This window comes from Triturus cristatus, chromosome 10 (assembly GCF_964204655.1).
Source record: "Triturus cristatus chromosome 10, aTriCri1.1, whole genome shotgun sequence".
Taxonomy (NCBI): Eukaryota; Metazoa; Chordata; class Amphibia; order Caudata; family Salamandridae; genus Triturus; species Triturus cristatus.
Window position 1 is genome coordinate 803939037 of NC_140593.1, and position 24373 is coordinate 803963409.

Sequence of the window (24373 nt, forward strand, 5' to 3'; positions counted from 1 at the left end):
CATCCCTTTTTCCTCTTTCTTATTTATTGCATCATACAGAGACTGTATGAATACTGGCATATAATTGATTGTATACATTAGCCAGTCATTACAATATTGAATCACAGACTCCAAATGAATGATTCTGAAAGCAATTGATTGAGGTACTGTTTCTTTGTTGCTTCTCACTACTTTCAAAAGCATACCCTTCACATAGGTAATTATCTGGGTAATATCGAAGGCATGTATACTATAAGAATAGTGGGTTCTGAAGACCTCTGCCAATATGATATAAGTATCTGCTGCAATCTTAATTAAACTATAACAACTAATAGTTTTTAGGAAAGATGTCAAGTGACTATCTTATGATTAGTTATAATTTTTGGAACAAAATTTGGATCAATCTGTTTTTTTTTTTTTTACGTAGTTATTGTATATATTTATTTTTAAAGTAGGTGTATCGTCTTTTCGGCCCTGATGAAGCTCCACACAGGAACGAAACATGTTGACTGGCTGAGATGTTCTTTTAGAGAAATGTTATCAATCTGAATAAAGAAAATTGCTTAACTACAAATGAAGATTTATGAAGTCCTTATTGACTTTGAAGATATAATGCCATAGAATGAATCTTCCCTAAATAGAATGGACTATTTGTGATGACGATATGATTTTGTCTTTAACAAAGAGTGCTTTCTTACGTGTTTGTACAGTTTGCTTTTGTTTTTTTTGGCAGCTAAAAACCCTTGAGGGTCAAGCACCCCAGCACTGATAGCCAGTACTTCTTCCTTGGAAAGCGATGTTTTTTCCTGCTTTAGCTGCTGTTCTTGGGTGTTTAAAATAATACATTTCTGACATGAATAGATGCAGTTAATTGCTGCACTAATCCCTGTCAAAGGTCTGCTTCTCTGTGCTTCTTATATTGTACAGAATGTGGATACGCTAACCTTCACCCAGTGGCAACCAGTGTCTTACTGTCATGGCCCGAAGATTTGTTGTTTAATAAATATCATCCCTTTTTAGGATGTGTTTTTTCTGCTTCTCTATATTACTTTGAAGGAGACAGTGGAATAAAACTGCAGTTATTATTCCCAGTTTTGGTGCATAGAGCACCACTATGGGAAACAAATATATTGCCCCACTTCACTTGAGAATAGGTGTCTTCTTCTCTGAGAATGGGCACAAATCACAGTACATACATCCTGCAGAAATCGATTACAACATCCAGTGTTCTGAAATAACCCTAACTGAGCTCTGAGTATCGGGTAAACCAGAGAGAGATTAAGTGGCATTCAAATAGGGAGCAGCAACAGGGTTTGTGTATAAGCTGATGTTTCACAGCATTCAAATCAAGACCATCGGAACAACAACCCCACAGCGGGCTACCCCTCTCGCCTCCAGACCACAAGCAAATCATTGAGAATATTTAGGCTGTACTGCTCCGCTCTGCAGCTCTCAAGATGTTAGACAGTTGCTTTCTCAACAGGCCACATTTGTACAGCACCACCAAGCCGAATACCTTTCAAAGGTTAGTCCAACCCTTTGTCCGGTCACACTCCTGCCCCCTGACCACCATATACAGAGTCTTGCATTCTTTCACTTCCTAGTAGAAATCCTGAAAGGGTGTTGAAGTCTATCCTTCTTTCTGCAGCAATCTGTCTTTGTAGTACTGGCATCACAACGCCAGTGGACAGAGTGGATTAATGAGCAATTAACCCTCATCTCAGTCTTTGAGGTGTACCCACAGCTCTTCAGGGGAAAGAATGCTGTTAAATCATTCTGTGGGCACCCTCCTCAAGGGCTTTTGGATGAAACGCATAGTGCTCAGCCAGGAGGCCCCTTTCTGAGCATCACCAAATGAAGCGCATAGTGAATTGAAGGTCTATGTCTGGGTGTCAGCATCAGGATTGAGGTCTATGCAAAAGCCCAAGATGAAAGCTGTAAGGTCACAGGAGATCAGTCTGATGCAGGAATTGGTGCGCGTTCTTTACCCTACCAGAGTGGATTTCCTTTTGTAGGATTAATGCAGGAGGTCAGATAAGTAGGTCTTGGCATTCAGGAGATTTGGGTTGAGGAAGTTCCACTGAAGAGGAGTAGAATCTTACTCCGGGATGTAGGAGACCTGCCAGACAATGATATGACTCCGCTCAGCCTTGGACAAAACAGGTTTGACTTGAGTGGCTACATCTCCTGCACTTTCTTCTGTCTCATCGTCTTCTCCATCACCTGCAGAGAGATTGTGAAAGGTTCAGAAGTTGATGTTAGTTACTTTACACAACTTTGCTGAAGAATTATTGAAAAGAGACTCAAAGAAAAAGTCAAACAATACAGTTGCAGAAATATTGCAGGTCACAACCAAGATGAAGGAAAAAAAGAACGTAACAGTGGTGATGCTATCACCATACCTGATTGAGATGTATATAAAAGGAGAATATGTTACCTATAGCAATATGTCTGCTTTGGGAAGGTTTCTCAGTACATTCTCCCTCAGGCGTAAATCTGGGATATTGCAATGTGCATCAGACACTCTATACCACCACTTCTGTAAAAACTCCCCATTAACTGTAATTGTCAGTGCCTTGTTGTAGGAAACTGGCTCTGGTTACACTATACTAAAGTAAGTTATAGTGTGCACAGAGTCCAGTGGATCCCCAAAGGTATAGCAGAGGCTAAAGTAAATAATGCCTTACTCTCTTTTGTGTAAGTGTGGTTGAGCAGTCAGGCTTATCAGAGGGTAGTGTTAAGCATTTGTTGTACACACTCAGGCAAAAAATGTCGTCACACACTCAAAGACTGAATCCAGACCAACTGTTTTGTATGAAAAGTTATTTTATTGTTTTATTTCTAGAAGCAAGATGTACTTAGTAGCAGGTAAGTTAAAACTTTTCATACAATGTTATTTCTTCAAATACAGTGAACACTGGTTTTGCAGGAGCATTGAGATTACTTTTGCAGTTGAGAAAATAATTTGCAGACTGTTCAAAAACACCTGAAATTACTTTTGGATTACTTCGTGATTACTTTTCTAGTATAGCATGAATCACACTCCTAACAAAGTTTAAGCAACACAGAAAATTGATAATAACTCTTGCAAAGGCACCAAGTTACTTTTGTTGCAGAACAAGACAGTTCAATACCATTCCATTCAGTCCTATGGAGAAAAACGAAGGGTTAAGCTTACAGGTAACTAAGCAGTTTTAGGATTTACATTTTGGGGAGTTGAACCAAGTTTCGGGGTGACACTCAAGGGGCATCACCAGTGGCACTAGGGCAGCCAGGTGAATAGTGCCAATATTAGCCAATTGGGCTAGGGGGTACCTCGGTTGGGAATTGACCACAGGCAGGGCACTAGGTCTCTGGAGCCAAGCTCCTAGGTTTAAGGTAAGAGCAAAGGGGGTCCCATATTGGCACCAAGTCCAAACCACCAGCAGCGCTGGGGCGGCCGGGTGCAGCGTGCTCAGGAGGTGTCGGGAGCCCATAGCTTCTCTATGGAGGATGTCGGGTTTAGAAAAACACTGCAGGCTGGAGCCAGAAGACTGGATGAAGGGAACCAATGACTGAATGCTGAAACTGAAGAGTTGATGGACACCGTCAGTCAGACACCTCAGGGGCCGTCGTTGCAGGGGTGTCCATTTTTGTCAGGTTCTTCTCACCGGTTCCGGTCACGATTGGGGGCGACCCTTCAGAATGAGGTTGCAGGCATTGAGGAGGTCAGTGGAGGTCGTACAATGCTGGGTCACAGGTCAAAAGTGACACGGGGACCTTGTGTGTTGGGGTATCGGGCAACTCAGGCCATTGACCTTCGTTGCAGAGTGGTGGGGACCCGCAGACCCGGCTGGTTCTGGAATCCTGGCTTGGGTTGGTGTTGGACAAATCCAGAGTGCATGATAGACCCGAGTTCTTTGGGAAGGCAGGACAGGTCTCCAGGGTTCTTGGGAGCTGCTGGCTGCAGGAAATGCCAGGGTCAGCTTTTAGTGGTCCGGAGTAGGAGGCAGGCCGGTTGGGCTGCGACCAAAGCAATTGTCGTCGTCCTCCTCTTCTGCAGCATGGCTCTTTGGTCCCTCTTCTTGTCACGTCAAATCTGAAGAAGCAAGGTTCAGGGGTGCCCCTAGATACTAGATTATGGGGCTCTACAGGGGTGTGCAGGATGGGACTAATGGGTCCCTTCCCTGCAGTGTCTATACCCCCTAGTATGCCACGTCCAGTGGCAGGGGGGCATAATCCCCTTCCTGATAAGAGGGGTGCCCCCATTTACAAGATGGTGGGGAATGAAATGTAGGCTTCACCTTACCTCCCTACCCGGTGGGGTTGGCAAAGGTGGGCACATCTCATTTCCTACCTACCTTTTCCCATGGTTCTCACGACAAAAATGGGGACCAGAACCGGTGGGAGCCAGTTGCTGATAGCAGCAAAGGGCTGGGGGTAACTGATAAAGGCGGCAGGCCTGTGAAGCTCCATCTTCGGGGGCCCTGCCCATCCTGGGGGAGGAGGCATGACACCTCTGCCCTGGCTGTGCTTTGTTGCCAGACCCAGAGAACGGAGGGGCTCTCTACCCAGGAATATTGCTGGTTACATCGCATGCGTTTACAACGCATGCGATTACAACGTGGTCATTACAAGGACTGCTTTGTTACATCGCAGTACCGCAGTACGCAAGTCGTTTCAACGACTTGCTCTAGGTGGCGCGCTGGACTTAGGAATAGTATAATTTACTATTCCAACTCCAGTGTGTGCAACAGTAGGGAAGGTGTTGGAATAGTAAAATATACTTTTCCTTAGTTTAGAGAGCCCCTTAGAGCAAGTAGTTGTAACGACTTGCGTTGTAATGGTACTGCGATGTAACAACGCGGTCCTTGTAATGACTGCGTTGAAATCACATGCATTGCAACGCATGCGATGTGATGGCTGTTTACCACTACCCAGGGGTCCAGAAACCTGTCTGGTGGTGGCAGAGGCCTGGGCGCCAGTCAAGAACCACACCAGATTAGGTAGTTTTTCAGAGGGCATCTGGCCTCTGTGTGCATTTTTCATTACATCCAGCACTGGCATCATTGTGAGTTTAATGTGCTGCGAAGTTTGATACCAAACTTCAGCAAAGCCATCATGGAGCTGTGGAGTTCGTGCTGACAAACCGCCAGCTCATCTACTCTAAATGGCTCCACTGCACTTACAATTTTTGTGAATGGCACAAGCACTAAAGGGGATATTGCTCATGCATCTGTGCCCTCACCTTTTGGATGGTGCACCCTGCCATTAGGGCTGTAAGGACAGCTAGAAGGGTGACTTACTTATGTCAAAGGCAGTGTTGGTGGGCATGGCACACATAGAAACTAATAGTGGACGGCATTGCCAATGTTGGCGTAACACGGCGCTCCTCCAGGTTCTAGTACATATGACCCTACATTAGTTCTTGTTGTAAGACTATATTGAGAGCAAACTATCAAAAATATTACACCATTATTTCATAATGGTAAGTATAAATTACTATTCTTAAACCTACATACCTAAAATTACCATGCAGTGGACTGGATAGAGTGATATAGTGGATGCATTGTTTTTGTCATGCGATATACCTCCTGTAATATAGCCAGATTATACACTGTTTTTAAACGCTGTGGAAGAAGTGGGAGGTATTGTCAACTCTTCCTTTTGAAGATACTTGTTAACGGTCTAGAAAATAGATCCATACTCCGTAATTCGACTTCACAGGGTAGAATCCCAACTACTTTAACAAAATGATTGTGGCAATCTGGCGGGTAGTCTTTCTTAGAACTCATGCAATTACTATTGTAGCTGGTTTTGCTTTTTTAGCCACATTTTAAATCTGCTGATCCATCTTTGGTAAATGACAGCATGGTTTCAAACTGTTCCCACTGCCCTACAGCAAAGATGAGTGCGCAACATGGCCTATATTAGCTTGCCTTCTGAAAGATCATAATCTTTTTTCATTTTTCATCTTTATTATTTTTGAAGCAGTATGCGTTGACTGCTTTCAGATGTGCTTTTAGCACATTTGTATTTCTCCTAGACTGATATTGTTTGCCTAAACAAAAACTGAGCAGGACGGGGATAGGCTGGGAAGCCTCGGGGTGCAATGGACAATCAGGGTGGTGAGTTGAGTACAAAGAGAGAGAGTGCAGTGGTAAGAGTCTCTGAGAATTAATAAAATACTAATGTGTGAGTCCGAGAATGAGATGAGGCACTACATTTTATAGTGTAAACATTAAAAAAAAAATGACATGCTGATGGGCAACCCTGTTAGCAAAATGTCCACAGCCAGTGCACCCACAGTACACGATGGGTGAAAAAGGCTGTCCTAAAACTCCTGCAGATTCCTCACATTGTGAATATTCCTAGACGTCTTCTATATATACGCAACCTCCGCACTCTGATGTCGTTCCTTTCCTTCCGTGCTTGCCTATGGGGTCTAGAGCATCCAAATCCTGTCTTACCTTACAGGATCATTTCCCTCACAAATTTTACGGTGTGCTGCACGACACCCCCGAAAACAATAAGGTTCAAATTAGGTTGTGCCTGTAACTAGCAAGTGCCAGTTATTGACACCCATGTTGACGGTCATGGTGCCAAACATGACTCAAAGTCATGCTGCTGCTGTGCCAAAATTCATTGGAAGGATGTTCGGGATCGAGAGGCCAAACTTGCTGTCGCCGAACTCAGGAAGTCGAAGAACAGGTCTTGATCAAAGTCACAACCGCTTCCGGAGTCGTTCAATGACTGGTCGTCGGAAAAGTCAAAAAGCTCAGTTAAGTTGAGGATATCTCAAAAAAACGTAAAAAATCCAAACACGGCTCGTCTACATTGGGCCATTCCCATAATATGAGGGTTGTATGATGCTACAAGCAACTCCAGGCCACAAAGTTAGTTTTTGCATCCTGAACCAAGACCTCCACTTGACCCAATACACAAAGAAAGCAATGCCATACAGCTCCATGAGTTTTGCCTGGCTATGAGCAAATGTTTTGGTGTCTCTCCAGGTCCCTCTGGAGCGCCTTCAGGCCCTATGGATCTGAGGTGGATGACTATCGGGTTCTTGCTGGTAGATTCTTCCCCAGTGTTCACCACGCCATTGGACCTCGACCCAATGCCAGTTCCCTCATTCGGATCCACTCTCATCAATGGCTCTAACTCTGCCTTCGGTGCCAACTCCACTGGGTCCAAGGTCGGCACCACGCCTGGCTCTATCTATGACATCAAGGCTGCAGCCACTGGTCATTACTGACACCAGGCTCAATGTCACTGATGCTTGGCTCAATGTCACTGATGCCGGACATTGATCTGAGTGAATGAATCCATCTAGACCCTGACATTATGCTCACTCAGAACCGTACTATGCCTCTGAAGATGATCAAGCTGGAGTTTATCACAGTGATGGAGACATTTTTGAAGGCCGACAGGATGCAAGTGGTCTAGATACCTTCCTAGACTTTGGTCTGTTTTCATCTATCTTGGCTCTACCAACAGAGGACTATGCCTGATTTTCCACGGTGATCATGAAGTAGGTGTAAGTCCTTACCTCATCTTGGCAACCACAGAGATCAAAATTAATGTACTCACTGAAGTTGTGAACGCTTTTCATACGAACTGTGAGCTCCTCCTGCCCTTCAATGAGGCTTTGACGGCCATGCTGGTAGACACCTTGACAAAGCCAGGATCCTTCCCCTAGTCAGTAGACAAGTTGCAAGGCATCACAGACCTGCAAGTAATATACTCTATGCAATAGGCTTTAATAATCTGTTCAGCAATACAGCAGTTGATAGTTACTGTTATTCTGTCCACCTTTGGACTCTCCCTTGTTTATAGCCAATAAGGTGCGGGTATCCAGCGGACACTAGCCTTGGCAGACTCCTTCCGTTAATGTGAGGGTAAGCCGGGCACTGCCTTTCAGTTTGCTCTTTATGTCGTTTCAAGAGTATGTTTCAAATATTTATGGCTCCGACCCACATTTGTAACAATTAAGGATTTAACGATACATAGATGTTCCAGTACTGGTTGCATGGCATACCGACTGTGGGGTTCCGAATTTCGATTCTCCCGGGAATGTCCCGTACCATACGTTACACCTATGCTTTTCGTTAGATACTTCTCCATTTGTGCAGACAACTACTACGGCGATCACCCTCAGGGGACAAGCGGGATACCTCAAGCGTAATAGCCAGACTCTGTGACCATTCCTTCTGGCCTAGCGCATCTGAGAGATCTCCGCATGTACCTTCGGGGAGTTGGCTGACGACTGTTACTAGTTATAAACGCAATCACTATGAGTCTGCACCACCATGTTCAAATGTCCATTGGTGTAGTTATGCTGTTTCAGACGCTACTCCGTTTAATGTGCAAAGGTTCACCGAGCACTTTTGTCATGGCACGTCTGACACAAAAATCCTTTCTTTGTTTACCTGTCATCCCCTCTAGGTACCCCTTTGGCTTGGGTATATCTACAAGTCGAGATTTGCACCACATATTAGGGAACATAGCCCTGTGGCTACCCCCAAGCCACCTCTCACTTATGCGGGTTACTATTTCCACTGCGGAACCCCATTCTTACGTGCACTACTATCAAATCAGCTAGGTCCTGAAGAAACGCCATTGATCATTTAGACAAACCAAGCGTGAAACATGTCGACCTTTTAACAGTTACACGGGCACATTAAGCCTCACAGTAACTCACCAACCTTCGGGTTTTTTAATCTACCAGGGGTACCACGCTATTAAAGGGTCTTCCTGTGGATACTTCTAGGTAGTTTTATTTACCTATTTTTGGACATCTTTCACTGCATGCACTGCACCACTTTTGCTACTGGATCCACCCCACACACCTGCACTCACCTAACAGCTTTTCACGTAAAAGATCTCAGTGAAAGTGACACTTCGGGGGACCCGTCGGGCATTGCAGCGCCGGCCCGATGAGGAGCAAAAGCCCGATGATGAAGCCTGACATCCTTCGGGGTGTGGAGGGCAACTAAGAAGCAAGACTTGGCACTCCCCTTCGGGATTGGAACCTTGATACTGGGGATGAACCTCTGCCTCTCTCTCTTTCCTCCTCCTCTTACCATCTACTCTATTCTCAATCTTTCTTTTTGTTGATTGGGTGACACTTTGCACACTCAATTGGGAACAGTGTCCCCTATGATTTAAAGGTGGAAGTCCTTACCTCATCTTGGCAACCACAGAGGTCAAAACTAATGTACTCCCTGAAGTTGTGAATGCTTTTCATACGAACTGTGAGCTCCTCCTGCCCTTCAATGAGGCTTTGACGGCACCTTTATAAAACCAGGATCCTTCCCCTAGTCAGTAGACAAGTTGCATGACATCACAGACCTGCACCCAGAGACCCAGATTTCTTACTTCAATATCCCACCCGAGAGAGTTTAGTAGTGTAGGCATTGAGAAGCCGACTAACCCAAATGCCTTCCCAGCAACTCCCTGATAGTCAAAGCAAAAGGAAACATTCAAAACACAGGTTTTCATGCACCAAGTAAGTAATTTTATTGTTTAGTTAATTAAAACATAACAATTTTCCCCAAAATATCAGATAAAAAAAAAAGAATTACAATGTAAAATTGCCATAGTGTAAAACATAATTCAGGCGATGCATATTTGACAGTATGATCCAAAAGAACATGTGCATCAAGATGAGCTCAATTTTGCGTTATGAAGTCCTAAAATGTTAAATAAACTCAAAGAAGTTACACCCCTAATCTAGTATGATTTAGCAAGATTAAATAATGTTTGGTTCAAAAAGGGCCAAGACACACAATTTAGTCCAACAAGGTCCTTAGGATCTTTTACTCGTTGTTACTTCAGGTAGGTGACCTATTTGATAGACGTAATGAATAAATAGCTTCACCCGTTTCCCTTTTGACTGTACTGTGTGAAATAAGAATAAAAATAAAAAACAAATTAATTTTTAAAATAAGTTATGTTAAGTCATCGTGTCTTCCCTAAATGAAAGCACAAATCCTTTTACAACTGCCGGAGCAACCTTGGCCGATGCCCGGTGGAGCTGTCCTATGCAGCTATAGAGGAGTTTGGCTCTGGTTCACCCCTCGGCCATCACCTACCCAGCCGGACATTGGACATTGCTTTCCTCGTCTCCCCTTTGTGTTTCTTTTCCCTCCCCCGCCTCCTCCCTCTGTGATTCTTTGACTGCCTCGCCTTTTCCAGCCTGATTTTCCTGTGTCCCCTGAAGTACTTTCCCCCTTGCCGTTTTTTTCTATGTTATGCTATGCTTTAGTAACTCGTGTAACTATGTTATACTGTTTCCCTTTCTAAGTTATGTGATGCTCCAGCAACTGATGTAACTATGTAACAATGTTCTGAAACAATATCCTACCTCATGTAAAGCGCTCTGATACCTCCGGGTCTATCCAGCGATATATAAAACTTTTCAAATAAAATAAATAAATAAATGAATATAACTGTGACTTTTTAAAAATTTCCATCCGATATAATGCAGTACGTAAGTTCTCCTACTGGACTCCAGTTTTCAATGCCTGATCGTGAAGTTGGAGGAATTTTATGTTTTCATCCACCGGCCTTGCACTGCGATTAGTCTTGTCTCATGGGCAGGTATTCACCTACAAGTGGCAGAGATTTTGCCAGTAGTCTCAGATAACATCCAAGTAACATTGCAACAACTAATCTTGGATGATCTGGCCTGGACACGACCGACAGTCAGGGTAGGGCAGTTGGCACCAGTGTGGTGCTAATGCGTTACGCCTGGGTACGCTCAGCTAACTATTCTTCATATGTCCAGCAGTCTCTTATGGATTTGCCATTCAATTGTTCTCTACTGTTTGGAGCGAAAACACACTTGGCCCTAGAACATTTCAAAAGAAAGAAAAACAATAGCTCACTCTTTAGGTCTAGCTCCTTCCGCACACCAGTTTCATTACACCTCTCGCCCTTTTCGAGGTTTCCTACAGGTTACCAGCAGAGGCGCCAATATGGACCTCAGCAACCACAACCCTCCTGATCATTTCGAGGTAGAGGCAGGGGAGCAGGCTGCAGTGTCTATGTCCCTAAGGGCCACACCCCTCCTCTCCACAGCAGGAAAGCTTTAATTTGCCATCTGCAGCACACAATCGTGCGGTAGAAGGTCAGAGCATCACGTCGGACCACTGGATGCTCCAGATCATAGAACATGGCTATTCCCAACCCTTCTTGTCTTCTCCACAGGACATGCCACTTACACCACAACATCTCCCGGAGAACCCGTTGTCCAAGGACAAGTTCTGACTGTCTTGGTCGAAGGTACAATAGGGTGCTGGCATCGAAGAATGGGACTGGTTGATAATCCTGTTAATTTAAGGGGCCAGATTAGGACACAGACCTCCGTATCATCCTAGATCTTCGCACTTTGAACTTCTTTTTTGGAAGGACACATTCAAAATGCTCACCCTTTCCCAGGAGGAGACCACAAAAGACCTGTAGTGGTGGTGGTTCAACCACAATTGGACCAGCGGCAGAACCCTCTGCCTACCTCACCCAGAACTAACTGTTGTGACAGATGCATCATTGCTGAGTTGGTGAGGTAATTTAAGAAAGTTGGAGGTGACTGTGGTCTTAGGCCTGAAGTTCACCTCCACATCAACTTGCTGAAGTTGTTTGCGATTCACTAGCCACTAAAAGTGTTCCTTCTGACCACTTGGTGCTCACAGACTGCCTGTGGTATTGCAACCAAACAGGTTGGTGTGAGGTGTTGGGTTCTACATCTCTTGAAGCCGCTGACCACTGCGGGCATATCCCTGATCACACAACACTTGACAGGATCTTTAAATGCCAGGGCAGATGAACCCAGCTGCCATTGCCTAGCAGGTCGCGAATGTCAGTTACCTTCGAAGATCGCAGAGGGCGTCTTTCAGCAGTGGGTCAAAACCCTGGCTCAATCTTTTTGCCATCGCAGAGGACGCATGGGGCCCAAGCTTTTGCACATTGGAGTTCGCAAGTCAGTCCTCTCTTGGAGACTCCTTTCACCTGCACTGGGGCTTGGGATTTCTATATGCCTACAGTACCGAAAAAGATCAGGCAAGATCAGGCACAGTCATCCTCGTGGCCCTGGGACTTTATGGCATGGTAAGTGCAGTACTCAAATCTTTTGGCCATGAGCATTTGTCCTCTGATCCAGCTGCCTCTCCAGAAGAACCACCTGCTGTAGCAGCAAATCTGGTTACTGCACCTGAGCTTACACTACCTACACCTCTACGCGTGGTGTGTGAGCGGCAACAGTTGATCGCTTTCAATCTTCCTCCTGAAGTTGTTGGTTTTATTCTTGCAGCCAGACATCCATCTACCAGAACTGTGTCTGCTGTATGCTTGGAGGGGTTTGTTGCATGGTGTTCCTTCCTTCATGTTCAATCCTTACAAGTAAAGTTTATCTTACATTCTTTAGTTTTTCACTGGCCCAGCAAGGCCTTGATGTGACGACAGTTAAGGGTTATTTATACGCTATTTAGGCCTTCCTACATTTACTGGAACAGCCTTCTTTCTTCAAATCATGTGTTGTTATGCGCTTTCTTTTAAAGGGTTGAGCCGAATGTTCATGCCAACACAATTTTTTATGATGCAGTTGTACCATGGTCCTCACCTATCTTATGTCCACTCCCTTCGAGCCCATGCATGGTTGCCCTCTTTGTCTGTGGACCATCAAGACAGTTTTCCTCACCACCATATTATCGGCCAGGCAAGTGAGTGAACTGCAGACATTGTCAGCGATTCTTCTGTGCAGTTTGTTCTTCCCAAACTAATCCTCCAGACAAAAGCAATATTCCTGCCTAAGGTAGTCACATGCTTTCACACAGGGCAAGTTATGACCCAGCTGGCTTTCTGTGCTCCGCCTCATCCCTCCAAGAAGGAAGAATGGCTCCACCCTCTTCACCCCAGAATAGCCCTTTGCCTCAACATTGAGCGTTCATGGGAATACCGACAGGAGAACCAAATTTTCATTAGTTTCTCTGGAGCTAGGAAAGGATGAGAACCATCTTCTGGCAGATTGTACTGTGCACCAAGATCTGCTATGGAATGGCTATTTTACCCAGTCTGTCATGCAGTATTTTCTGGTCTGAGCCATTCCACAGACCCACCAACCTGGGGAGGTGTAATGCCTTGATATCTGTTCACAAAGTGAGGAATCTACAGTTCAAAGTCAGAAGAACAAGTTATTTACCTTCAGTAATGCCTTTTCTGGATCTTCATCTATTGAAAACATCTGCACACCTGTCACATGTCAAATTCTATGGGCTTCGCATCGTTGGGGCGGACAGAGTTCAGAAAGAAACTAACATCGCTGCGCAGGGGTGACGCATATAAAAGGAATGCAATGACAGATCCGGGGAGGGACCAATCAGTTGCAGAGCCACGCAACGGCAACTACTGAGGCAAGAGGGAATTTCTTCAAAAGTTTCCAGATCTAGTCTCATGCCTGAGAATATTTACAAGTTGAGGAATATGTGGTTAGACAGGTAATTAGTCTCTACCAGAAAAGGAGATACCGAAGGTAACTTGTTCTTCTGTATATCCATGTGTAAGATATGTGATGATAGTAGCTATCACCAAACATCTAAAGCTGTCTGTGGGTAAGACCTAAAAGGGATTTAGTAGAGGGAGTGGTTTCATACCATGAGACCAGATGGGTGGAAACCAGTGATTGAACATAAGGCGAGGGACAATGTAAAGGTGATCATTGCAGCACACCCTTCGAAAATGGGGATGTATAATACCCGCTATACATTATCACTAGACAGGGCATTTATCAGGAAAGTAACAAGTGATGATAAGTGATAGAATCTCACAACACTGGTGCCTTCTCATCCTTTAGGTTAGAGGAATTACTTTCTTGTGTTTTTTATCCAAATAATTCCCTCACTTTATTCCAATTCTTATGTGCTGTACCATTCCCTGCCAGTTACATGTGATGCTCCTGGCTGTGACTAGGCCTGGGCGGTAAATTCCGTTCCGCTCGCGGAATTTGCAGAATTTGGGTAATTTTGCATTCCGGGGAGAACGCGGACTTGCCCAAAATTCTGCGTTCTGCGTCTTTGCTGAATTTTTTGCTTGTTCACGTTCTCAAAATGCGTGTTCGCAAGATATTTCCCCCCGAGCATGCAAACAGCGATCACAAACAGGAAAAAAGCATCGCGAACAAGCAATTCCGCGTGTTCGCAGAATTTCTGCGTGTTCGCGGATATTTTTTACCATTTCGCAGAGCTTTGCGTACCGCGACTACCCAAATTCCGCCCACCCCTAGCTGTGACACCTGTATCGCAAATGTAGATCGAGTTCATGACTCTCATAAATTATTGCATAGTGCCACTTCTCAGCCACTCTATATGAAGCCATGATTTGTACTGTAGGCCTTCGCTTCTTCACCTTTATTGAGAGAACTCTGCTGTTTCTCAAGATTGGCTGATGGCCTCACAAATTGAGTAAGGCCACTTGGCAGCTAAGCGAATCTACACAATTTTTGTTTTAGAAATTACCAAGTATTCATCAATCGCACAAATGCTAACTTCAAAGTATGTCCCGTATCATAAGTCACGGTCTGTTCAGTCTTACAGCTACCCCAAAATGTTCTTGCAAACAGATCCCAAGTTGTCTGTTAGTTTTTGCAGCTGATAACAAGAAAAGATTTAGCCATCCCCTGTCTCTGCTGGAAGACATGCATGAAATTATCACTGCATAGGAGGAAGACATCCCCCTTAAACTGAATATTTTTGAAGTCTGAAAAATAGAATGATGTTCTGAAGTGGTGTTCTCAGATGCTAATTGACTTTATGGAGACCTCAACATCTTGTTGCAATGTGGAGTCATGCAGTGCAACTACAGTACAATGTATGAATCCTTCAGACAGTTCATGCTTTTTAAGTTATCAATACTTTACATGCTGAGAACTGCCGCCCTTATAGCTAGTGGGAAACATAACCACAAGTCCTAAAATACAAATGGTGGAGGGTGTCATGTAGAATATAGCTTCAATAAACAGCGATGTGGTCCCACATTCAACTAGGAAACTGCTAGAAATAAATGGGCGAGTTGGGGAAGGGATTACTGGGTATAACAATGCCTGCAATGACAGATTCACAACCGTCTGGGTGACTTTTTTTTTTATTTTTATATATTTCTTTTTATGTGACTTTTTTTTTTTAAACAGATAAAAATCAATGTAATGATGTTGAATTGTTTGGTATGACAAGAAGTGCAGCATAATTGCTTGGCGAAATACGATTAGGGATACGTTACAACGAAAGCTGATAAAATTATACTAGACCTGAGAGAAAGAAAAAGAGGGTATAGGCAGAAACATTTCATTATCCTTACGTCCTTGTCCCAGACATTACTTTTGAGGTAATCTCCATTTCTGGACAGGAGAAAGAAAAGAAAGTGAAGGCACAAACTCCGACCACCCATGGGGGTACTATAAAACATAGTATACCCATTACAACTCTTGTTCTTTCTCCTGTCTTATGGTTAGGTTGAAGGCTGGAATTTGGGTCACTGCCAAGTTGAGTCCTCGTCGCACAACTGAGAACTGCTCTGGAGAAGGCTAAGCAGAGTGTGACATGATCAGATAGGTAGTGATCCTTGATATATTTGAGTATTCCTAGAGCACAGCTGTGTGTCTGGTGAGGACCAAAAAGGTTAAGGTATAGCGCTCATCACTGCCTGAAGGTATCCGTTTATCGGGTCCAGCAAGCAGCAAGGCGGAAAGCGCTTGGATTGGACCAAGTGCTTTCCACCTTGCTGGACACAATAAATAGGCAGTACTGCACATAAGCAGGGAGAGATGTGGAATGGCTTCCACCCATTTCCGAGCTTCTGTTTGTCCCTTTTCCACACATATTTTAGTACATTAATTCTCTCCTCCTGAAAAGAGATCTATGAGGCAGGTAGACTACTCGGAAGACAGTTTTGAGACAGAATATAAAGATTTGTTCTTGAATCCATGTCCTCCATTAATATTACTACTCATGCTCGGCTAGGAGCATGAATTTGAAGGATGATATGCTTTCTTCAGAAGATGATGAGAAGGATGTTGAGTTTATCTCCTCGGTTATATATTAAGACATGATGTCTTATCTTCTGTATTAAGATCGCTTCAGTGGGTTCCCTCTTTTGTTCTCCGTCTATATAAGTATGTTTTGGGTGTGATTAAAAGAGAGTGAAAGGGCCCAGACAGGTCCCCCATATTTCTGTCTGAATTCTATCCTTTGGCAGACAAGCATAAGCATATTCTTGATTCAGTCACAGTAAACTCTTTATTAGCCTATCTCACAGGATGAACCACCATGGCAGAATAGAAAATCCTTAAAGCTCAGACTAAAAAGAAAATCTACTCAGCCCTTAAGAAAAGCTACATGAGTACAAACTTATCCATGAAAGCAGGTATCTATGGGGCTTATGCAAGTCAGTCCATAATATCAGATTTCAATGAACTGTTTAAAGTAATCCATGAGGGCTTGGAATGTTCAGTTATTGGAAGCTATGGAGAAAAAGGTAGGGTTGCTATCTGTAATCTCTTTTGACACATAGGTGCCTCAGCCCTGGCAGATGGTACTATCATATCAGCCAGTAGGAATTTATTCTTGCAGGACTAGCACACATACTCAGCAAAAAAATGGAAAGCTGCAAATGCTTTTTGAATGGATCTAGCTGTTAAATCAGATTAGAAGAAAAACTATATTGTCTCTCTCCACTTCGATAACCTTCCTGCATTTTCGTTTATCTATACATTCACTTAAACCCAATTTTGTCAGGTATCGAGAAGGTTGTTGCGTCACTAGCAATCTTCATTCTGCAGGAGACAGTGGAACAAGAATTACTAAAACCAGTGAGACCTAAGGAAAAAAAACACAATAACCAGTAAAAGCACAGTGCTACAGCTTGTGCTGGAAGTGGCATAGAGTGACCAGCTGAAGGGAGGATACAACATTTTAAGACTGCATGTCAGGCATCTACTACATGCGATAACTGAATGTAACATTTCTTCCGTTCTTCAATGTTTGTATGAAGAGTTTGGAAAGAATTTAGCAGTTGTTACGCTTTAGGCTCATTGGTCCTAGATTATAACTTTTTGTGAACTTTGGAGCGGATTGAGAACAGTGAGACCCTTAGGATGTCCTTTACAACATAGGATTTGTGGCTAGTACTTCTCTTTAATGCCACCAAGGAGACACATTTTAGGAAACATCTGAAAATGTGGTTGTTTACTACTCTCTAACTTAGCCAGTTGCTATTATACCCTTTGTTCTGTGGTGCCGGGGCAGCTGTCGCACTCTTTCTTTTATCCATTCATTCCTATGCCGTCAGGATTGTCCATTTGAGCCTTTGAATACAGAAGAATTTTAATTGGTAACTATGCTTTATTTCTAGTGCCAATCACATCTGCAAGAAAGATTAATGAGATGGGGAGCTGTTGTCCAGACCTTCTTTCTTTAGAATTTTGTAAGAAAGTATTATTTGAAACCTGACCCAACTTTCATTCCTAAAAGTAGCTTCTGCAGTGCAGAGAGATCAGGAAATGATACCTCCAGTATTTTTCCATTCTCCTTGGTCTATGGAAGAAGAATTATTACATCTCCTAGATATGAAAAGATCAGTAGCTATACAGTTAGATAAATTTAAACCTTTTAGGAAGTCTAAAAATGTATGATATTTGGAGGTCTGGTCAGGAAAGTAAGGCTATATTTAAGAATATTATACATATAATTTTACTAAAATCAAAAGGTCTTTGCTAACTACAGAATAAAAAAGCGGGGCTCTCTGGTTCATTTGTTTTCTCATTCATTTCACTGTAGCATGGGAAGAAATAGCAAGGTATTTCCTACAGCTGTAGCGCTGTGAAAAAAGATGTAAGTACTGGGATGTTTTGCCAATGTAACTCACATCTGAGCCTGTAAATGGTGCTGTACTCTCAGTAAATGGCTTTAAAGCCATTCTGAAATGATAGCGGTTGCAAAAAAGAAAATACAAAACAGGACAATATTTATAAAAAAGAAAAAAACATTGTCACACCAGTAAATTGGGCTATTTTCTGTGTGGGTGACAACCTGGCACTTGGGCAGAAAGCAATCGTTCACACAGATGGAAGCCAGTGACTGCAGCGGGCTTACCCAATGCCCAATTCTGTATGCTCTAATCGGCGGAAGGATGATGTGAGCGACACTAAAGAAGACCAATAGATTATTTGGACCGGCTGAAAGCACCTAGAATTATAACATATGCATTTCTGAAGAATACTTCTAACCACAGATTCCTCATCTTAGAATATATCACATGCACCAGACTAGATCTGGAGAATTTTGAAGCAATGCACATGGGCTCAGTTGTGCAGTTCCATATTGGCTCCATACTGCCCTGGAAGTGACAGAGCATAACTGCATATAAGCGCTATCCGTTAAATCCAAGATCAATTTGTTTCCATGCCTTTCAACATGGATCTGGAGGTCCACTCCCAACTTTGTTGGTCATCCAACAACTCCTAAAACGTTTTCAGTGCGTGCTAGGGAATGATGTCCCCAACAAAAATGGCAGGCTTCAAGCCGTGCCTCGACTGTAGTAAACAGATGTCCTTCACTTTTCCTCAGAAAGTGTGCCTGAGTACCTCTCAAGGTCATGTGACAAGTATGTAACATACCCAGCGTAACTGGCGACCAGGAGGTGTAGTTGTATTTTACTGAACAGTACACATCTTGCTGCAAGTTTTTAGTACGGTCTTGGTCCAGATCACTGGGCCACTCCTATGTTCGCTCCAAATCTAGCTCAAAGTCCTCCAGTAAGTCCACACAAACATAAGTAAAGAGGGACTCAACCACATCCTGCCACTCTGACTCTAAAGAGATGGCCCAAGGGTGTCATGTTGAAAGTCGCACTCCATTGAGGTCTCAATTCCCCGGTTGGTCCCATGCACCCAGAGTTTCCCAGGCCGCAGTCTACACTGCAGCATATTGATGCTTTCACAGAGGGCATGCTGTAAACTGCTCCTTACGGCGTGCCTTGGGGCCACACGGATCCCAATTGGGTTACAGCTGACAGGTCCTTCCGCCGTGCCACCTGTCCCCTTGTGACCTGTTACTGTAGTGAGGATATGATATTGCCTGCAGACATTACTATGTTAGCATGAGTGAACTATATGCTTAAACACCATCTTGCCGCTTTTGCACACGACACTTCATGCTTTTGTTCTCATAAATAAAACTGCTTGCTTTTCTTCACATGGGAACGGTCTGTTTTTCACAAGTACAGGCTTACACTGCGACCTCGGTCTGCACAGAGTGTTCAAGGACGAATGACAATGTATGCTGTTAATTCATGTTGATCAGTCCCACTCACTTAGACATAACACGAACACAGCTGCAAATAACTGGAACTCGGGTCCTTTTAAGATTGCATTGCATGCATGTAGGGGGCACTTGGAGAAAACCTTTCCATCTACAGAGAGCTGTGCTTGTCCTGGGATGTGATTCACCACATCTGATCTTGGAGGTATGGGGTTCCCCGTTTAAACCTAGAGATCTTCTATTATTATATGTTATGTTATGTTATGTTATGTTATAAATTTTATATAGCGCATCTGTTACCCGTGGGTGTCCTGGCGCTGTTTGGAGGTCATCCTTCAGGTGAGTGAGATAGTCTAAATTGCCTATTAATGCACAAAGAGCCAGGTTTTTAATGCCTTCCTAAAGCTGAGGTGATCCAGAATGCCTCTTAATTGTGGTGGTAGGTTATTCCAAGCCCTAGTGGCTCCAACCAGGAAACTCCGACCACCCCAGTTGGCTTTTTTTGCTGGTGCAATTTTGGCCAGTTTGGCCTCTGAAGAGCGTAAAGTTCTCTTGGGTTTATACCAGTGAATGTGCTTGGTAAGATAAGAGGGCCCTTTGCCCTGGAGCGACCTGTGCACAATACACATGGCTTTAAACAAAATTCGTTTTTTTACTGGAAGCCAGTGTAATTTTTTGATTTCTGGTGAAATAGCTGCATACTTGGGAATCCCTGTGATGAGTCGGGCTGCTGCGTTTTGGAGCAGTTGAAGTTTATTCAAAAGCCCTTCCCGCATATTTAAATATAGGCTATTGCAGTAATCTAGTTTAGAGAGCACAAGTGCTGATATTACCGTTCTTAGACTCTCTTTGGGAAGAAGGGGCAGGATTTTTTTGCAGGATCTAAGAGTGAATGAGGTGGCCGAAGCCACCGCATTTATTTGATCTTTGTGGGATAATTGATTGTCTATCATTATCCCTAGATTTTTAACTTTCCTGCTGGCTGTTGGAAGTGGCCCCATTGTGTCTGGCCACCATTCTGGAGTCCAAAAATTTAGGTCATTCCCAAAGAGGACCACCTCCGTTTTACTAGAGTTCAGCTTGAGGCAGTTTTGAGCCATCCATTTGCCAATCTCTGTCATGCAGTCCCTGAACCCAGAAGTAGTGTTCTGGTGTCCACCTGGTTGCAGGGACACCACAATCTGGGTATCGTCGGCGTATGAGGTGAGAGAAAATCCGAAGGATTCCACCAGCGGGGCTAGCTGTTTTACATATATATTAAAGAGAGTAGGGCTAATGGATGAGCCCTGAGGGACTCCACAGGGAAAGGAGAAAGGTTTGGCTGAGAAATCTCCCAGATAAACTAGCTCCTAGCCTGGGGAGGGTGGTACACGGCGCTATAGACCTGGTTCCACTATCATTATAATATGATTTCTCCCTTTGTGTTTTATGGAATTGTAACAATGCTGATTGTATTATTTGTATGCATCTGTTTACTAGTATTGGCGAAAGTACTGGATCGTAGAGCAGGTAGTTAAAATAAACATTTTAAACTATATCGTGTGTCTGATTACTCACGTTGTGGACTGGTATAAGTGTTAAACCGAAAGAGTGTTCTTGATTCACACTATTCCTGAGAGTTCACTAAGTCGCTTGTTCTGGGTTGTCTAATCATTGGTAGCTTCGCTGTAGCACGGAGAACGAATGAGGCACTGATGCTAGTCGGATGGGGTTCTGGGCACCGAGGTGGGTTTCTGGTACACCACAATACACCAAGTTCCTGGTTTCCTGCGCATTGTTCTGTGCATGAGTAGAATCCCTGCAACATGGCGCACCTAACGTTTGGTCTTATTTTCGAGACACTTTAGTAGTGCTTATACTTGTCCACAATACCCTCACTCTGTTATAGGTTTATTCGAGCTTGAGATTGTAGAAAGATTTATATGTTGAATTACTAACCCATTTTGTGCTACAATTTATATAAAGTGTTTTCCGCTTCTGTGTCCTTATGGCTGCGATCAACATTGCTCCGCTTAGTCGCGCAGCACTCCGGCGTCATTTAACGCAATACGGAGTGCCTAACACAGGTATGGCACTTATCTTTGTGGTTGGTGCGAACGCAGAGTTTCCCTTTGAGATTTTCTACTCTTGAGTTACTTTTGGGGCAGTAGATGGGGATGACGACTTGTTCCACTTATATACTCTCACTGCAATACCTGCAAATTATAGGCCATATTCCACACAAGAAGTTCCGATTTCAGCATGGCAACACCATATTTGGTTAAATGGTGCCCTCCCCCACACTGTGACTCTGGTCCGGTTAGGCCCTTGGTCTATACCTGGGGCCATTTGGCCAGTTTTGGCCGGGTTTACACCACATCCACGTTATCTACAGGACCGGTAAACGATTTACATTTACTTCATACCTCATAATTGGGGTATATCGGGCTCTAGTACAATACGTTTCTCGCAATCTCCAAGTGGGGGCACCTGGGGTTGTGGCGCAACCAGTTGGACCGGCCGGGATGTCGATTAGTCCTGTCATGGTTAATTTGGTTATGGGCAAGCGCCCCCAAAGTAAGGATGATTTGCCTTATTGGCTTGCTGAGAAATTTGACCAACTGAAAGCAGTATTTCGTAATACAACACCTGTGGAGAAACACAGGATACTGACAATTAGTTTGCAGAAAGACTTAGTACCAGAGGTGACCGATTGTGAAAACTGGGGTAAGGTATTTGCAGCAGTATATGCGAAGTGCTTAGGCACACCATCTATGACTGTCCTGCCCTCCGTGATCATGCGTGTTCAGTATGAGCACGGTCCGGAGGCGGCAGTTGAGTTAGGAATGAGGCTTGTCGGAGTGTTTGACATAGTTGCTGATCTCATGCTTGAGAATGTAAAGGGAAGATGCGGTTAGAGTGGAGTAGAGTGTTGTACAGTGGAATACAGTATAGACCAGTGTTGTACAGTGGAGTGTAGGGGTGCAGACAGGAGTAAAGTGTCAAAGAGTGGCATACAGTGTAGATGAGTGTTATATAGTGAAGTTATATTTAGACAAAAAACATGTATTTAGACAAAAAACAAGAACAACCCATTATGTCCATGTGAACAGGGGTATCAAGTTATCCTTGGAACAGGCGTTCACATGGAACTCATTTGTGAGCAAATTATGAGTGTCACAGATCTTTCTGTGTGGAATTAATCAAAATAAACCAATATTAACTAAAAAACATATAATTGCACAGCCAGTATTTTTGAAAGACACTTATAATGCTGTGTGTTAAATGAATTTGGGTGTAATAAAGTTAATGTTAGTTAATTTTGATTAATTACATCTATGACACTCATTATTTGCTCACAAATGAGTTCCATGGGAACACCTGTTCCAAGTATAGTGGAGTTGCACAAAGTACAGTAGTGTGTCAGACAGTGGAGCTGTGGAGAGTGGATTATTGTATAGTACCATAGAGTGAGTATAGTGCATATAGAGGTTTGTTCTACAGTAGCATAGACTGGGGAAATGTCTCATACAGCGATTGGAGTGGAGTGGAATAACGTAGAGTAGAGTGGCATGAAGTGTAGTGTAGTGGCGTAGCATAGGTAGTAAACTGTTATAAACTGAAGTGAGGTCTTGTACAGTAGCGGGGAGTGCTGTGTTGTAGAGTATAGAAAAGTGTTGTATAGTGGAATAGAGTGTTGTACAATGGAGTGTACAGGCATAGAGTGGAGTATATAGTTGGACAGTGGAGAGTATGGGGATGTAGTGGTGTAGAATGTTGTAGCGTGCTATAAAGTGCAATAGAAGTTTAGAGTGAAGTTATATAGAGTCGAGGAGAGTGTCATACAGTGGTGCAGCGTACAGTGGAGTGGCATAGAATGGATTACAGTAAAGTGAAGTAGCATACAGTGGAATAACGTACACTGGAGTGTAGAAGTGTGGAATGGCATAGAGTGAATTAGCGTAGAGTGGAGTGGTGTACAGTGGAGTGGAGTAGGCTACAGTAGGGTAGCATAGAGTGAGGTGGCATACATTGAAGTGCTGTAGCGTAGAGTCGAGGAAACTGCTACAATAAACTGGATTTGCATCTCATACAGTACAGTGGAGTGCTGTGTAGTACAGTGTTGCAAACTTGTAGAATGGTGTAGAGTGTTGTACAATAGAGTGTACAGGTACAGAGTTGAGTACAAGTTTAGACAGTGAAGTGTACAGGGACTGAGTGGCATAGAGTGTAGTAGAGTGGCATAGAGTGTAGTAGAGTGGAGGAGAGTACACTGGAGTGGCCTAGAATGGAGTAGCATACAGTGGAGTGCCATACAGTGAAATAGCATAGAGTAGTGTAGAGTGGAATTGCACATAGTGAAGTAGCGTACAGTGGAGTGGCATACAGCGAAGTGGTGTTGACTGGAGTGGGTTATTGTGAGTGGGCTTGAGAATAATAGCATACAGTGGAGTGGGGTAGAGTGGAATACCATACAGTAGAGACGCAAAGAATGAAGATGCTTAAAGTGCAATAGCTTAGAGTGGAGTGGTGTACAGTGGAATAGCGTAGGGTGGAGTACAGTGGAGTGGCATAGAGTAGAATAGCGTAGAGTGGAATGGCGTAGGGTGAAATAGCATAAAGTGCAGTGGAGTAGCATATAGTAGAGTGGCATACAGTGGAATAGCATAGGGTGGTGCGGAGTGCCATAGAGTACAATGCAGTGGCATTCAGTGAAGTGGTGTAGCATGGAGTGGCGTACATTGGAGTGGGGTAGAGTTTAATGGCATACAGTGGAGTGGCATGCAGTAGAGGACTGTCCAATGGAATAGCGTAGAGTGAAGTGACATACACTGGAGTGGCATTGAGCAGAGTAGCATACAGTGTAGAGACATACAGTAAAATAACATACAGTGGAGTGGCATACAGTGGAATAGCATAGAGTGGAGTGTCGTAGGGTAGAATAGCATATACTGGAGTAGTGCATAAGGAATTGGAATACAGTAGAGTGACGTACAATGAAGTGGCGTACGGTGAAACCTATCAAGGCCATACATACTAAAATAAGCATTTACAGCCAGTAGGGCTCTTGGTTACCAGTCTGGCCTCTAAATAACTTTGTCTTTTCACTTGTATATAAATCTTGA

General features: G+C 43.7%; 1 protein-coding gene across 3 annotated transcripts in view; it reads right to left on the reverse strand.

The window, feature by feature from the left end:
• Positions 1 to 263: 263 nt before the first annotated feature.
• MAPK8IP3 (mitogen-activated protein kinase 8 interacting protein 3) overlaps positions 264 to 24373 on the reverse strand; it is a 597532-nt gene continuing 573422 nt past the window's right edge. For all 3 annotated transcript variants that reach the window (XM_085628367.1, XM_085628364.1, XM_085628366.1), the window contains one exon: positions 264 to 2202. In XM_085628367.1, coding sequence (XP_085484493.1) covers positions 2078 to 2202 — 125 coding nt within the window. In that variant the 3' untranslated portion in view covers positions 264 to 2077. The remainder of the gene's footprint in view (positions 2203 to 24373) is intronic.